At 38.4% G+C, this 15707-nt stretch overlaps 1 protein-coding gene across 5 annotated transcripts in view; it reads right to left on the bottom strand.

Annotated features, from left to right (window-relative positions):
• UTRN (utrophin) overlaps positions 1 to 15707 on the bottom strand; it is a 481942-nt gene that overhangs the window by 317355 nt on the left and 148880 nt on the right. For all 5 annotated transcript variants that reach the window (XM_047859243.1, XM_047859241.1, XM_047859244.1 and 2 more), the window contains 6 exons: positions 14179 to 14328; positions 12737 to 12898; positions 12171 to 12299; positions 11305 to 11478; positions 9423 to 9578; positions 2347 to 2517 (listed from right to left, as the gene is read on the bottom strand). In XM_047859243.1, coding sequence (XP_047715199.1) covers positions 2347 to 2517; positions 9423 to 9578; positions 11305 to 11478; positions 12171 to 12299; positions 12737 to 12898; positions 14179 to 14328 — 942 coding nt within the window. The remainder of the gene's footprint in view (positions 1 to 2346; positions 2518 to 9422; positions 9579 to 11304; positions 11479 to 12170; positions 12300 to 12736; positions 12899 to 14178; positions 14329 to 15707) is intronic.

The raw sequence follows: 15707 nt of genomic DNA, 5'->3' as shown, positions 1-15707 counted from the left end.
GAAAAGACCAAAATGGTCAAAATGACAAAAAGGCAATTTTTTAAAAAGAGCTATAAATGGCCTCTAACCTTTGGAAAATGTAGTACATAACTAAAACATGGTATTTGCCTGCTGTTAAGCAAGTAGGAATTCTCACTCACAGCTGGTGGGTACATTTCTGAAGGGCAATTTCATAGTATGTATTAGAATTTTAAATCAATATATCCCTTGGCCAATATTTTTAAGGCTAAGAATTTTTCCTCAAGAAATAATTATAAATGTATGCTATGATTAAGCTTCACAGCACTTTTTACAATAGTGAAAATTGGCACTAATTTATAGAAATAAATGGGAATGGGACAATAAAAAGTACACAATAAAATACCATGCCTCTCCAATGTGTGATACAAAAATACTTGCAAGTAGAATATTAAAGATAAAGGTTTTTCGAAACAAGGTCAAAAAACATTAGACACAATATAATTATTTGTAAATGTTTGTGGCCATGCATGTTTGTATGTATGTGCCTATAAAAAACTAAAATGAAAGCAGTATATTCTTGGATTATAAATTATTTTTGCTTCTGTCTTCTTATTTTAAAGTTTATTTATTTTGAGAGAGAGAGTGATAGAGCGAGAGAGAGTGAGGGTGGGGCAGGGAGAGAGGGACAGAGAGAGAATCTCAAGCAGGCTCTGCACTGTCAGTGCAGAACCCCACTGGGGGATCTGTCCCAAGGACTGTGAGATCATGACCTGAGCTGAAATCAAGAGTCAAGACGTTTAACTGACTAAGCCACCCAGGAGCCCTGCTTCTATCTTTTTAAATTACACTATGCATGTGTCATTCAATTAGCCTATAGGACTTCAGTTATTAATAAGAAAGTAATGGCAGGGTGCCTGGGTGGCTCAGTTGGTTGAGTGTCTGACTTGATTTTGTCCCAGGTCATGATCTCAGGTTTCATGGGTTTGAGCCCCACGCATTGGGCTCCACACTGACAATCCTAAGAAGCCTGCTTAGGATTCTGTCTCTCTCCTTCTTTCTCTGGCCTTCCCACACTCTCGTGTGCACTCACTCTCTCAAATAAGTAAATTTTTAAAAACATAAGAAAATAACAGCTTTCAAAATGTACAAAGAAGATAATATTTCCTTGAAAAACTTAAATTTAGCAGCGGCGCCTGGGTGGCTCAGTCAGTTAAGTGTCTGACTTCCGCTCAGGTCACGATCTCATGGTTTCTGAGTTCAAGCCCTATATCGGGTTCTGTGCTGACAGCACAGAGCCTGGAGCCTGCTTCGGATTCTGTGTCTTCATCTCTCTCTGCCCCTCCACTTCTCTCTCTCTCTCTCAAAAATAATAAATAAACATTAAAAAAAATTTAAAAAAAAAAGAGAAACTTAAATTTAACAAAAAAAAATTGGGGGTGCCTTTGCTTTTGCACCCACGAATTCCACGGCACACCCATGAATTCCAGCGTTCTTCCTTTCCTTCCTACATCCCCTCTTCCACACCCTTGTCACCTCACACAGCCCACACAGAACTATACTTTTCTTGAGCGATTCTACTGCCTCGTATCTGGACTTGCTTTCAAGGGTCCTCTCCACGAAGTATTCAAATTAAGAAGCAGCTGTATCACCCAGGACCTTCTCTTCACTTCCCACAAGCAAACACCTGTAGATGTCAAAACTGATACCTGTGACTTGAAATAAATTTCTGTCACCGTATCGAACATTCATACTCAGCATGTATCTCTAGTATACATGCTTCTTGGGAAATAAATTTAGGAAAAGAGAATGCATTGGTTAAAAATAAAACTACTTTGTGTTCTATTCAATTCTTTGTCCACCTCAAAAGGGAGAATTGGCAAATCTACTCTCTAATCTCTGTGATTTCAAAATTACTACAGAGCTACAGAAAACTCTTAGATCTTTTATTGGTTTTCTTTTTTTTTAATTCTGTTCCTATGCTCTTTATATCAGGTAGTTTGCAGTAGGAAGATTTGTTGCTGGCACAAAAGTTACTATAGAGAATTAATAAATAAATTCAGCACAATTCTTTGTGAAAAATGAATACTCAAAAAGTGTCACCAATTTTGAAGGCAATGATTGTTTTCAAGTACCACATAAGCTCAATGACTATAAAGGCCTTACTGATGAGCCATGAGTTTAATGCTTTTGGAATCAAAGTAGGAATATCTTCTTAAAAATTGTTGTTTTTAATATTTTCTTCTTTCTTAACACACAGAGGTGGAAAAATAATGGGAAACAAGAAAAGACTATGTTTAATATGAAATGGAGATAAATGACATCCTGAACAAAATGCCACAGGTGACCCTGGCATAATACTGGCAGGTAACCTGAACTACAACTTACTTTAGCCCAGGAGATTTCTATATCCAAGTCGCCAAGCAAACTTTCTGAAGTGGATTTCTGTACCAACTCAGCTTCAGTGACAGAGAGCCATTCAGAGAGAGAAGCAGCCTCTTTCTTCATTTTCCGGGCCAACTGTGATGCTCTTTCCAGTTCCTGTTTTCCCTCTGTCACCTGAAAAGGGGAGGGATTGAGAGAGAGAGAGAGAGAGAGAGAGAGAGAGAGAGAGAGAGAGAGAAATAAACATGATAGGAGTGAATCCAAGTAATAACTAAAGATCCAAACTCTACTCATACTTAAACCCCAAGACATACATAACCCTTCTCTCTCACACCTAGAATCACTCCATTCTTACATCTCCACAGGAGGACAATATACCATAGAAGTTAAATGTCAGGCAATCTTGGCCTTTCATCTTAGCTCTTCCCACTTCCTTTCTAAGTGACCTTGGCAGAGGCAAAGCCCTCAAAAGTTGTCAACAGAGTATTAAATGACAAAGGACTTGGCCCAGTCCTTGTAACAAAATTAAGGAATCAGTAAATGGTATCTTTTATTATTTTAAACAGAAGATGCCTTACAGTCCTCTCAAAGAAGTCTGTTTAAAAACACACACAGGACTCCTAGGTGGCTCAGTTGGTTAAGCATCTGACTCTGGATTTCAGCTTAGGTCATATTTTACAGTTTGTGAGATTGAGCCCTGCATCCGGCTCTATGCTGACAGTGCAGAGCCTGTTTGGGATTCTCTCTCTCTCCCTCTCTCTCTGCCCCTCTTACACACTCATGATCTCTCTCTCTCTCTCTCTCTCTCAAAATAAATAAACTTTAAAACACACACACACACACACACACACACACACACACACACACACACATATACTTTGGCCTAGAAATTTGAGGGGGGAATAGCATGATTTTCATAATTATGTTTTGTAATTAACTATTTAACTTAAAATATAATAAATAACTTTGCAACATAAACCTCTATTATTAAATTGTTTTTGTGGTTGACAAAAAGCAAAATCAACTGAACTAACATTTACCAGGCTCTTTTTTTAATGTTTATTTATTTTGAGAGAGAGAGAGAGAAAGGAGAGGGAATCCCAAGCCACCTACACCTTGTCAGCACAGAGCCCAACACAGGGCTCGGTCTTATGAACCTTGAGATCATGACCTGAGCCAAAATCAAGTCGGTCACTTAACCAACCCAGGCGCCCCTACCAGGCTCTTAACATAGCTCCCATGTTACACTAGAGAATCTTATACATGCTATACAATAAAACCCACAACAGCCTCTGTGATAGGCCCTATCCCTTCTACTTTGCAGATCAGGGGGGTGAAGCTTAAGGATGCTAAAGCCATGATCAGGGTGGCATGGCCATTGGTTGAGCCTGGTCTGACCCCTTACACTACATGATGGTACTCTCAAAGTATCATTCATAATCTAAAGCTGAGATAACATTTTTAAGGGCATCACAACACAATACATAAGTAAAAATGTGTTCTTTTTATGTGCACATAGGTAGATGCAATTTGCAAAAGTAGTAGAGAGATAAGTCATGTATGAGATGAAATTTTCTTGAATGACATAAAGACTGAATTTTCTTAATAAGTAACACGGAATTACATTTCTTTTTTTTGGTCCCCTAGGTTCATTTTTACTCTTTCATACCTCAAGGATTGATCATTATTAAATTCCTTCTTAAGAGTGAAATATTTTTTCCTACAGAGTTTAATTAAAATTCATGACTTTAAATTAATAGCCCCTCAATGCAGACTTTAGGAGACAAATACATGATTTATATTAAAAGATATTAGGTATTCAAAGGATCTTATCTGACTTTGACATGCCCAGGCAGCTATACAATCATCATAAAACTTAATGCTACCAAAGATTTGTATATTCCAAGAAGAAAATAATTTACAGTTCAATTTATAACAATCTGCTCTTCCTAGTCTAATCAATACATTTTAAGACCTAGTGCATACTGAATTAAGCAGTTTCAAGTTGTAAAGCTTTTACCTATGCATTTATCCTTCTCCCTCTTAGATATTCAACCATTCCCTCTCAATAGGATTATTCCCATCAGCTATGAAACATACTCAAGTCTCTCATGTTTTTTAAAAAAAAAGCAAAACTCCCTTCCTTGGCTCCAACTCCCTTAAGATCATCCTCTGTCCTATCTTTCCCTCACCAGTCCTCAAAACCATTTTCTTACCTCCCTCACATTTCTTACCTCCTCCCATTCTGGCTTCTGTCCCTATCACTTCACAGAAAAGGCCTCTGCTAAGCTCAATAATGACTCCAAGGGCAACAGATCTAAATGGACATTTTTAAATGGACGTCATATTTAATGTTCAAGAATTCAAAACCAGTGCCTACACTCATTCTCAAAATACCCTTTTTCCCTGGCTTTCCTGTCCCAGAACTCTCCTGGTGTTACCACTTCTTGCTACTGACTGTAGTTTCATAGATGCATATTTCGTTTGTACCATGTGATCATCTTAAGTGAAATGATTACCATAATCAAGCTAATTAATGCACCCATCATCTCCAATAGTTACCTTTTTTTGTAGTGAAAACATGGATCATCTACTCTTTTAGCAGATTTCAAGTATACAATTATGGAAAACAGTATGGTGGTTCTTCAAAACATTAAAAATAAAAATACCATATGATCCAGTGATCCTACTTTGGTGTATATATCCACAGGAAACAACAATCAGTATTTTGAAGAGGTATCTGCACCCCCATCACCCACCCTCCCCTCCCTCCCACTCCCCATCAACCCTCAGTTTATTCTCAGTTTTTAAGAGTCTCTTATGCTTTGGCTCTCTCTCTCTCTCTCTTTTTTTTTCCTTCCCCTCCCCCATGGTCTTCTGTTAAGTTTCTCAGGATCCACATAAGAGTGAAAACATATGGTATCTGTCTTTCTCTGTATGGCTTATTTCACTTAGCATCACACTCTCCAGTTCCATCCACGTTGCTACAAAAGGCCATATTTCATTCTTTCTCATTGCCACGTAGTACTCCATTGTGTATGTAAACCACAACTTCTTTATCCATTCATCAGTTGATGGACATTTAGGCTCTTTCCATAATTTGGCTACTGTTGAGAGTGCTGCTACAAAAATTGGGGTACAAGTGTCCCTATGCATCAGCACTCCTGTATCCCTGGGTAAATTCCTAGCAGTGCTACTGCTAGGGTAGATCTATTTTTAATTTTTTTTTTTAATTTTTTTTTTCAACGTTTATTTTTATTTTTTTTGGGACAGAGAGAGACAGAGCATGAACGGGGGAGGGGCAGAGAGAGAGGGAGACACAGAATCGGAAACAGGCTCCAGGCTCTGAGCCATCAGCCCAGAGCCTGACGCGGGGCTCGAACTCACGGACCGCGAGATCGTGACCTGGCTGAAGTTGGACGCTTAACCGACTGTGCCACCCAGGCGCCCCTATTTTTAATTTTCTGAGGAACCTCCACACTGTTTTCCAGAGCGGCTGCACCAGTTTGCATTCCCACCAACAGTGCAAGAGGGTTCCCGTTTCTCCACATCCTCTCCAGCATCTATAGTCCCCGATTTGTTCATTTTGGCCACTCTGACTGGCGTGAGGTGATATCTGAGTGTGGTTTTGATTTGTATTTCCCTGATGAGGAGCGACGTTGAGCATCTTTTCATGTGCCTATTGGCCATCTGGATGTCTTCTTTAGAGAAGTGTCTATTCACGTTTTCTGCCATTTCTTCACTGGATTATTCGTTTTGCAGGTGTGGAGTTCGGTGAGCTCTTTATAGATTTTGGATACTAGCCCTTTGTCCGATATGTCATTTGCGAATATCTTTTCCCATTCCGTTGGTTGCCTTTTAGTTTTGTTGACTGTTTCCTTTGCAGTTGCCTTGGCAATTCTAAATAGTGTGACTGTCAACATGAGGGTGCAGATATCTCTTCAATGTAATCTTTTTGTTTCTGTCGGATATACACCTAGAAGTGGAATTACCAGATCATTGGGTAGTTCTATTTTTAATTTTTTTAGGAATCTGCATACTGCCTTCCACAGTGGTTGCACCAATTTACATTCCCACCAGTGGTGCACAAGGTTTCTCTTTTCTCCACATTCTCTTGGGAATTATCTCTTTTTGACACTACTCATCTAACAGGTGTAAGGTCATATCTCACTGTGGCTTTGATTTGCATTTCCTTGATGATTAGTCATGTTTGAGCACTTTTTCATGTACTTCTTGATCCACTCTATGTCTTCTTTGGAACAATGCCTATTCAGGTCCTCTGCCCATTTTTTTATTGGATTATTTGCTTTTTTGCTATTGACCTGTATGAGTTCTTTATATTTTTTTATATTAACCCATTATTATATATACGACTTGCAAACATTTTTTTTTTCCCATTCTGTAGGCTGGCTTTTCATTTCGTTGATGGTTTCTTTTGCTGTGCAGGAGCTCTTTGGTTTAATGTAGTCCCACTCAATCACTTCTCGGCCTTTTGGCTAAGATCAAGTGTGCTGTAATCCCACTCATTTATTTTTTATTTTGTGGCTCATATAGGCTTTTCTTTCACACTATATCCTGTCCCTAGACAATCTCATCACTGAAAACTTTAATTACCATCTCTATGCAGATGACTCATAAAATTCCTAGCGTCAGCCCAGATATATTCCCTAGACTTGAATAACTTTGTGAGTGTCTGATATATTTAATTCATTTTCACAAAGGCACTTAAAATGTGAACATGCCCAATACATGCTTATAATTTTTCCATGTTTCTGCCTCTCCTTCCAGAGCCTCCTCCCAATTATGGCACCATGATCTCCCACGTAACCAAGCTAGAAACCTAGGGGTCATCCTTCATCTCCCTCTCCCCTGTACTCCCACATCTACTCCATCACCAAGTCCTACCCATTTCACTTCTTAAATATGTCTGAGTCAATCCACCCCCACCATCTCCACCGCTCCACCCTAGTTCACGCCACCACTGTTTCTCAGTAAGAGCGCGACAGTGACTTCCTAACTGCTCTCTTCACATCCATCCCTGCCTTTATCCAATTCATCCACCAAACCGCAGTGAGTGACCTTTTAAAAGCAAATATACGAGCTTGCTCTTGAGATTAAACCTTTATCACAACTCTAAGACACTAGTGTGCTCGTCTCGCCCCTCACTCCAGCACCATGTTCCCCATCCTTGCTATCTCTGCATTAGCCACACAGATGTACCATCTGCCTCCTGCCACAGGGCCTTTACACATACCATTCCGTCAACCTAGAAGACTCCTCCACTGCTTTCAGGAGGCTATTCCTACTCATCCTTCAGATCTCGGCTTATGCACCACTTCTTCAAGGAAGCTTTCATAACTCCAGACCAGGCCAAGTTGCTAATTACCTGTACCCTTCAAGCACCATACACATTCCTTCATAACACTTCAGACTGCTAATGTGGCATTACTTTGTATGACTACTTGTTTAATGTTTTCTTCCTTCACTACCCTAAGTTCTAGCAGACAAAGATAATTTATGTTTTTGCTCACCACTGTATCACTACTGCCTCTGTGATACCTGACACACAGTAAAGTCTCAACTGTGTTGAATGAGAAAATGGCTTAACTCCAAAACCATGGTTACAACTAGAGAATTAATATTAAAACCAGCAACACTACCACTGCCATCCATAAAATGCCTTGTTGATGAATAAATACAATAATATTTGATTAGAAAAAAAACTTCAGGTGTTTAATAACAGAAAGAAGCTCTACATTATGTGCTCCAGATGTGCAGTGTATCAAAATGATACAAACATATCACATCAGCAATTTTATCTTGCAGAAGTGAAGTCAAAAGTTGTCCAGGAAATATATGCACTGCTCATTCTTACTGATCTGAAAATGATAACAAAGTTTCAGCTAGTGTTCTTGGGGCTGATGTAGAAACTTAGGTAATATGTAATAATCCAAGAAGGACCTAAAATATTATCTAACCCAGCTTTCCAACATTGCCAATAAACTTTCACTTAAACATGGTGGTCATTGTTTGTTTTGTTTTGTTTTCCTAACTTCAGGGCAGAGTTCTCAATAAGAGAAGACATTAAACCTGCTAAATATAGTTACTCAAAATAAATGACCAAAAATTCCCCCACAGATTCACTAAGATGCCCAAATTATAGGTGTTTCTTGAAAGGATTTTAGATCCTGCTAGATTAATGTGAATTTCCTGTCACTTACTATTTATCAGAGTCTTGATGTTTTAATATTTCTCAGTAGACTATTCAATTCAGAAATCCAAGGAACAGTAACTTGAGTTTATAAAGGGGCTATTATTATTGGTAGAGTTTTTGTAGAATAACTTATGAAATGTGACTAGCCATTGAAAATATAAAAGGGGCGCCTGAGTGGCTCAGTCGGTTAAGCATTTGACTCTTGGTTTCAGTTCAGGTTATGATCTCATGGTTCATGAGTTCGAGCCCCACATCGGGCTCGGCACTGATGGTGTGGAGCTTGTTTGGTATTCTCTCTCTCCCTCTCTCTCTCTCTCTCTCTGTGCCCCTCCCCTTCTCATGCTCTCTCTCTCAAAATAAATAAATAAATAAATAAATAAATAAATAAATAAATAATCTTAAAACAAAACAACAAAAAAAGAATATCTAAAAATGAGTCTGGATTAAATATTAAAAGCAAATTTCTATACAATCATTCATCATTGTAATATTTATTAACATACAGATTTAATGAAATATAATAAAAAAATACTGGAATAATTGAAAACACTGTTATTGGGATGCCTGGGTGGCTCAATTGGTTAAGCATCCGACTTGGGCTCGGTCATGATCTCACAGTCTGTGAGTTCAAGCCCCGTGTCAGGCTCTGTGCTGATGGCTTCAGATTCTATGTCTCCCTCTCTCTGTCTCTCTGCCTCTCTCTCTCTTTCCCCCACCCCCTCAAAAATTAATAAACATTAAAAAATTTTAAAAAAAGAAAACACTATTATTAGTGCTATAAAATTCAAACACGCCTTCCCCTAAGAGTAAGATTTTAAAATATATAAATGAGAGCAAAACAGGCTAGCACTGCAGCTGCCCTTACCTGGGCACCCAGGTCATTGTAGAGAATCTTCAGCGAAGTCAACTGCTCATCCATCCCCTTGGGGTTGTCAGTTTGTTGCTTCTGGACAATGTGCCTTCCTGTTTTGATTACAGTCTCCACTTCAAGCTTGACTTCACTCAAAGTTTTATAGAGTTTCTTTAAAAGAGAACAAGGCACATTTTACACACTGTGGTGAAAAGTTGCTAATTGGAAACATTTCAAAACATAGCTTCCACATATTGACAGCTACAAAGTAACTATGGAGATCAAAGGGCTTTATCTGCCTCAGATTTGGTTCAAAGGAGGAGAGAAATGAAATCAAGGTTGTATTATCTTTTTAAAATCAGATAAGAAAATAAACTAATAGAGATTATACTTATTTAAAAAACGTCAAACGTGTGTTTTCTAGGTTCATGAAAGTACTGAATAATAAAAACATTTTTCCTGCATAAAATGGAAAAACATTAAGACTAAAACCTGAATGTCTATCATTTCTTAAATTACATTTTTAAAAATCACAAATGGTCTTACTAGAATGAAGCTAACACTGGCCATATTTCTGGCTGTTGACATTTGGAAGTATTAACATTAACTTTTTTTCTTAAAATTCTCTGAAGTACCAGTCTACCACAATAAGCATGCATTACTTATATGATGAAAAGATGTATAAAAATTCAATATAGCAAGAGGTATGTAACTTTAAGAAACTGGAGTGATTAGGTCAAATTCAGAGGCCTCCTCATCCTAGTCACTTGAAACTAAAAACTTTTACCTGGGCAAGTTCTCTTGTTTTTCTCACTCATGATCTTGACCTGAAACATCTCACATGGCATTGTCACATAGTAACAGACCAGTGGACTGAGTTACATAAGGTCAAGGACAAGGCTTGCTCTTTTGCTCTCTATATCTCATTAAATAAATAAATGCTTACATGTATACTCACAACAGACACACACCCGTACTTATACACACACACACACACACACACACACACACACACACATACACACACACACATTTATCCTATTTGTTCATCCTTCCACACATTTCAGTTTTCGAGTATGCAAACCTGCAGTGTGCAATACACATGGAGAAAGCAATTTTGAAACGCACAAACTCCCCCAGACTTTTGTCTTAACCGGGGTCATCTTAAGCCTCCTCATGACTCTCCTAAGGAGAAGACTAATTCTAAGATCGTGTACACTTAGCCACATTATTTTTAAATTTCTATTCAACTGAGTTATAAAGTTCTAGACTAAAATAGTAATAACGCCTTATAAATAATTTCTTGTCTTACATCTTAGGCTTAAACGTCAATTTAAAATTCTACTTTCCTAGAGAATGGTTTTTTTATGTTATAATATTCCTGACATCCATTCTAAGTATAATTTTGTCTTTCATATTTTAGGCTTAAACTTTATAAGTTAAAATTTAAAGTTTGACTTTCCTTAAAAATGATTTTCTTTTACATTGTAATATTCCTAACATCTATTCTAAGTACGCTTCTTCTAGCTGACTCAAATTTATCCTTTAGAATTTAGCTTATTAGTCACATTCTGCCAAAACCTTCCCTAACTTCATACTCTGATTAAGATGTGTTTCCCTTGTTTTTTAAGTCATGTTATATGCATGTCTATTCTAGCTTATCTTGTTACATTGTAATAATTGATTTTACTTTCTCCTACCTGTCTGTCTTATCTCTTTTAATTTCTTTGAAGGACAGGACCACACTTCTTATTTTTAACCTGTTTTTCACCATCACTCTGTATTCTTAGCTCAATATAGACTAGCAATTATTAATGAACCATGTATGTAAGCACTAGGTGAAGCCATAAGAGCAGCTGGAAAACCCAGTGGACACATTATCCACCGATGACCTCACCATACACTTGTCCAGATGGTTCTGTATGACATCAGGATCCACATCCTTCACATCCAGAACATGAAGCTCTGCTTTCACACAATCCAGGATACGCTTGCAATCAAGCATGCGCTGTTCAAAGTTAGCAGGCTTCTGGAAAAGCTGGAACTTTGTGGACACCTCTCGAAGTTTCCTCTGTTTGCATAAATGGACATAATAAGCAATTTGCATCAGAACGGCAATCTGTCTCAGCAGACGGTATTAGCACAACACATACTGCTGAAAAGCTGTAGGAAAAAGCAGCAAGACAAACATTCCTTAAAGGAACTGAGTGAGGCTTCCCAATCACCTGAGTGAACTCCACAGCCCACTGTCCCGAATTACTTGACAGTGTAGAGGCTGAAGATATAATAAAGGGCGAAGCTGGCCTCGCTGGAATGAAAGCTTCACAAATTTTCTCACCTGTTTGAAAGCTGTAGTTCAGGAACCTAAAACTCAGAGTGCCCTTGACCACAAGCTCAGAGTCCAGGTCAATCTCACCTCCATCACTAATGGACTCTCAGCAGTGCTCCATCACGGGCTCTCAGCCAGCCCAGTGCACCAGCCACACCAGAACCGACAGAGGCTTGCATTCATGGAAAAATCTATACAAAGATGACTTCTAAATCTAGCTTGCTCTCTCTTCTCAACTCAACTATAAAATCAGATTCAATATTTTGTTTCTGCTGCCCTTCCAGGGATACAATGCACCTCCAATACGTCACTCCCATGCCACTGTTTACGTCATAAACAAAGACGACCAAGGACATCCAAGTAACCAGTTCTTTGCAATTTTTCTTTATGCCCAACACATCAAAAAGTGGAGAGAAGCTGCCTGCCCTCTTCACCTGGAGCACATCCATCTGACTTCCTCCCCTGGCGTTCCTGCCTTCTGGGGACGTCGGAGGCTGGGAACGTGCATTTTTTCTCAACTCCTCCAGAGTTAACTCATGGGCCGAGATCTCTGCTTGGATTTTCTACAAAGAGATTAGAAAGGGGAGAATTTTTTTTTTTATTATTAAAAGTTCCATAGAGTCACACAGTACATAAGAATATGCTGACCCCTATATAGGCTTTAGTAAGTTTAATAGTAACACAGGCCCCCTGAATTGCAGGACTACCGTGGGGGGACACACACTAAGGTCTTCGCATTTGTCACTTCTAGTGTTCACCACTTATTTATAAAGAAGGAATTTTCCAACTTCATAACTGTAATTTTACAATGATGATCATGTGCCAGGGTCTCACACAGAGACCAAAAGAACTCCAGAACCCAATCCTGCTCTGTGAGGAAGGTCAGCCTCTCTCACTGACTCGGTCTGGAACGGCAAGGGGGGCCAGTTCTCTCGCAGGTGAGGAGACAGTTACACATGCCTTTTTTATGACTCAAAAGCCCTCAAATCCACAGCAGTACCTGAGCTTCCTGAGGAACCTGGAAGGCATCTATCCTGTCAGTCAAGTACGTTGTGAGCTGTTGGTCCAGCTCCCCTAAGCTCTCTTGCAAGACCTGAAGCATGTGGTCAGTTTCCCGCAGGACCTGGAGTTGCTTTTCCAAGGAAATCTGCTTGCTCTCTGCCTACACAGGGGAAAAATTGAATCATTAGTCACTCAGCACAAAGATAAAGAGCTGAATATAAGGAAACCCTTATGTTCTGGCCACCAAGAATAGAAAGAGACTATGAAAGTCTAGTGTAAAACTCTGGCCTACATTTTAAATAAATAATAACTAGCAATGATAACAGTGAAAAGATTTTTCTAGTAACTGATCCATCTTACAGTGAATTATTAATTTTTACTTCTTTCTATATACAATGATAAAGTATAAAAATGCTCTTGAGGGCACTATGCTAAGTGAAATGAGTCAGAGAAAAACAAATAGCACGCAATCCCACTTACATGTGGAATCTAAAACAAACAAAAAACCAGCGCATAGATATGAGAACAGATTGGTAGTGCTAAGAGCGTAGATCTTAAAAGTTCTCATCACACAAAAAAAATTGGGATTATGTAAGATGAGGGATGTTAGCTAAACTTATTGTGGTGATTATGTCACAATGTATATAAATATCAAATCATTATGTTGTGTACCCGAAAGTAATATAATGTTATATTTCAATTATACCTCAATAAAAAAAGAAAGAAAGTAAAGATATCCCACATAACACATTAAGCAGAGAACAAAAATGTCACTTATTACAAATTTAGGGCATTTTTAGGAATCCTCAATAAGCCTACCAATAACAGTATAAAATAGAGCAAGAATGTCTATCAGTAGAATGAATATATAAATCTCTTTTTGTCCAAAGTGTCAAGTTCAACAGATTTACATATATGTTGAACCACTGTCTACTGCACTTTTGGAGTAAGCTTGATGCTATTCATAACCTAAGCATCAATCATTATTATTTAGTATGTGTTCGAAAGCATGTAATATCTATCCAAACCTCCTATAAAGAAACAATCTCTTTTCTCTACTTACTGATATGAACATGGATGTTGTGATATATTCTGGATAGGTGTCGAAGGGATTAGGGCATTTTATAATAGCAAATTATGTCAAACGTGGATGGTCCTAATATTTACTAGTATAATATGAGTTATAATACTTATGGCTATAACATGATCCTTAAAGGAAATTAAATAGTCCGTAAGTAGAAACAATCTCAAAGACAGATTTTTTAATCGTCAAGTTCTGCTTCCCTTGAAGTATTAGGTCTACTCTTCTCCACTTGGTATTTTAAAGCCATAAACACTTCTATTAATGTTGGTTATCAACTCTTCCTCTTGGTATAAGTTCTTGAGGTGAGCTCTATATCGTAACACCTAATCAACACCCCTGCATGTCCCAATTCTTACCAAGTGACTCAGTTCTTCGTATCGACTATTAAAAGCCTCCAGTTTCTCACTGATTATATCATCAAGAATCCCTCCATCAATCAGAGTCTGGCCAAGTTCTCGAATCTGAGTGCGATTATCTGCTGGATGTCGCAAAACAGACTCCAGAGACTAGACGGGAGAAGAAAAAATACATGCATTTACTGAGGCAAAATATACCAAGGATCTTAAAATGTCTACTTTTTTAAACAAGTAATTCCATTCTCTAGAAATCTATGTAAGGAGAAAGATTAAACATGAGGCAGATGATTACATAAATATCCAGCATGGTATTAATAAATATGTAAAGTTGAAAACTCAGTACGAATGATGATCCATGTTACTATAATTGCATAAAAATAATTTCAGTAATTATTAATTACATGGGTAAAAGTTCATGGTGTGATGCAAAGTTTAAAAGCAGAAGATAATACCATACAAGCAAAATTATCTCAAATTGTTAATGGATTATATTACTAAAGCAGGTACTCATTTTTCTACAACATACACAGAAAGCTAGATGCTGTTTTATGTACCCACTTTATATACATAAATCTAATTAGTTATATGGGCTAAATATCATTCCCATATTACAATGGGAAAACTGAAGCTCACAGAGGTTAAGTACAAAAACACACAGTAAAAAGACCTAAGGTTCCAATGTTATGACGCTATAGGGTTTTATCCATTACTATAATGTACTGCCTTCCAGGGTGGATGGATTTTCAAAAACTAATAATTAGGAAGAAATATGCCAAAATGTTTAAAAATGCCTATCTTGTTTTACATATCTCTCCATTTTCTTTATTTCTAGAATGCAGGTGTTTTAATTCTCATATTAGGAAAATATGTTATGTCTTTTAAAGTTTACTTATTTTGAGAGAGAGAGAGTGCGTGCCTGTGCATGCCAGCGGGGCAGGGGCAGACAGAGCGATAGAGAGAGAATCCCAAACAGGCTCCGCACTGTCCACCCAGAGCCTAATGCGGGGCTTGAACTCGCAAAATCATGAGATCATGACCTGAGCCGAAATCAAGAGTCGGACCCTTAACTGACTGAGCCACTCAGGTGCCCCAGGAAAATCGTTTTTAAAGTACACTTTCCGGGGCGCCTGGGTGGCGCAGTCGGTTAAGCGTCCGACTTCAGCCAGGTCACGATCTCGCGATCCGGGAGTTCGAGCCCCGCGTCGGGCTCTGGGCTGATGGCTCAGAGCCTGGAGCCTGTTTCCGATTCTGTGTCTCCCTCTCTCTCTGCCCCTCCCCCGTTCATGCTCTGTCTCTCTCTGTCCCAAAAATAAATAAAAAACGTTGAAAAAAAATTTTTAAAGTACGCTTTCCATATTTTTTTTTTACTCTCTCCATCTCTCCATCTCTCACTCTGCTATTTTATTTGAGAATCAATCTTTTTTTCTCCAACAAGCAAGCATCTGGCTCTTTGACTTTAGGTACCACATTTGACTTGTTTCTGACCTTCAGTCCAGTCACCCACTCAATTACCACACTGTGTCCCTTCA

The sequence above is a fragment of the Prionailurus viverrinus genome, chromosome B2, assembly GCF_022837055.1.
Source record: "Prionailurus viverrinus isolate Anna chromosome B2, UM_Priviv_1.0, whole genome shotgun sequence".
Classification (NCBI taxonomy): domain Eukaryota; kingdom Metazoa; phylum Chordata; class Mammalia; order Carnivora; family Felidae; genus Prionailurus; species Prionailurus viverrinus.
The sequence above is the reverse complement of the archived record's forward strand: the minus strand, read 5'-3'. Positions and strand labels throughout refer to the sequence as shown.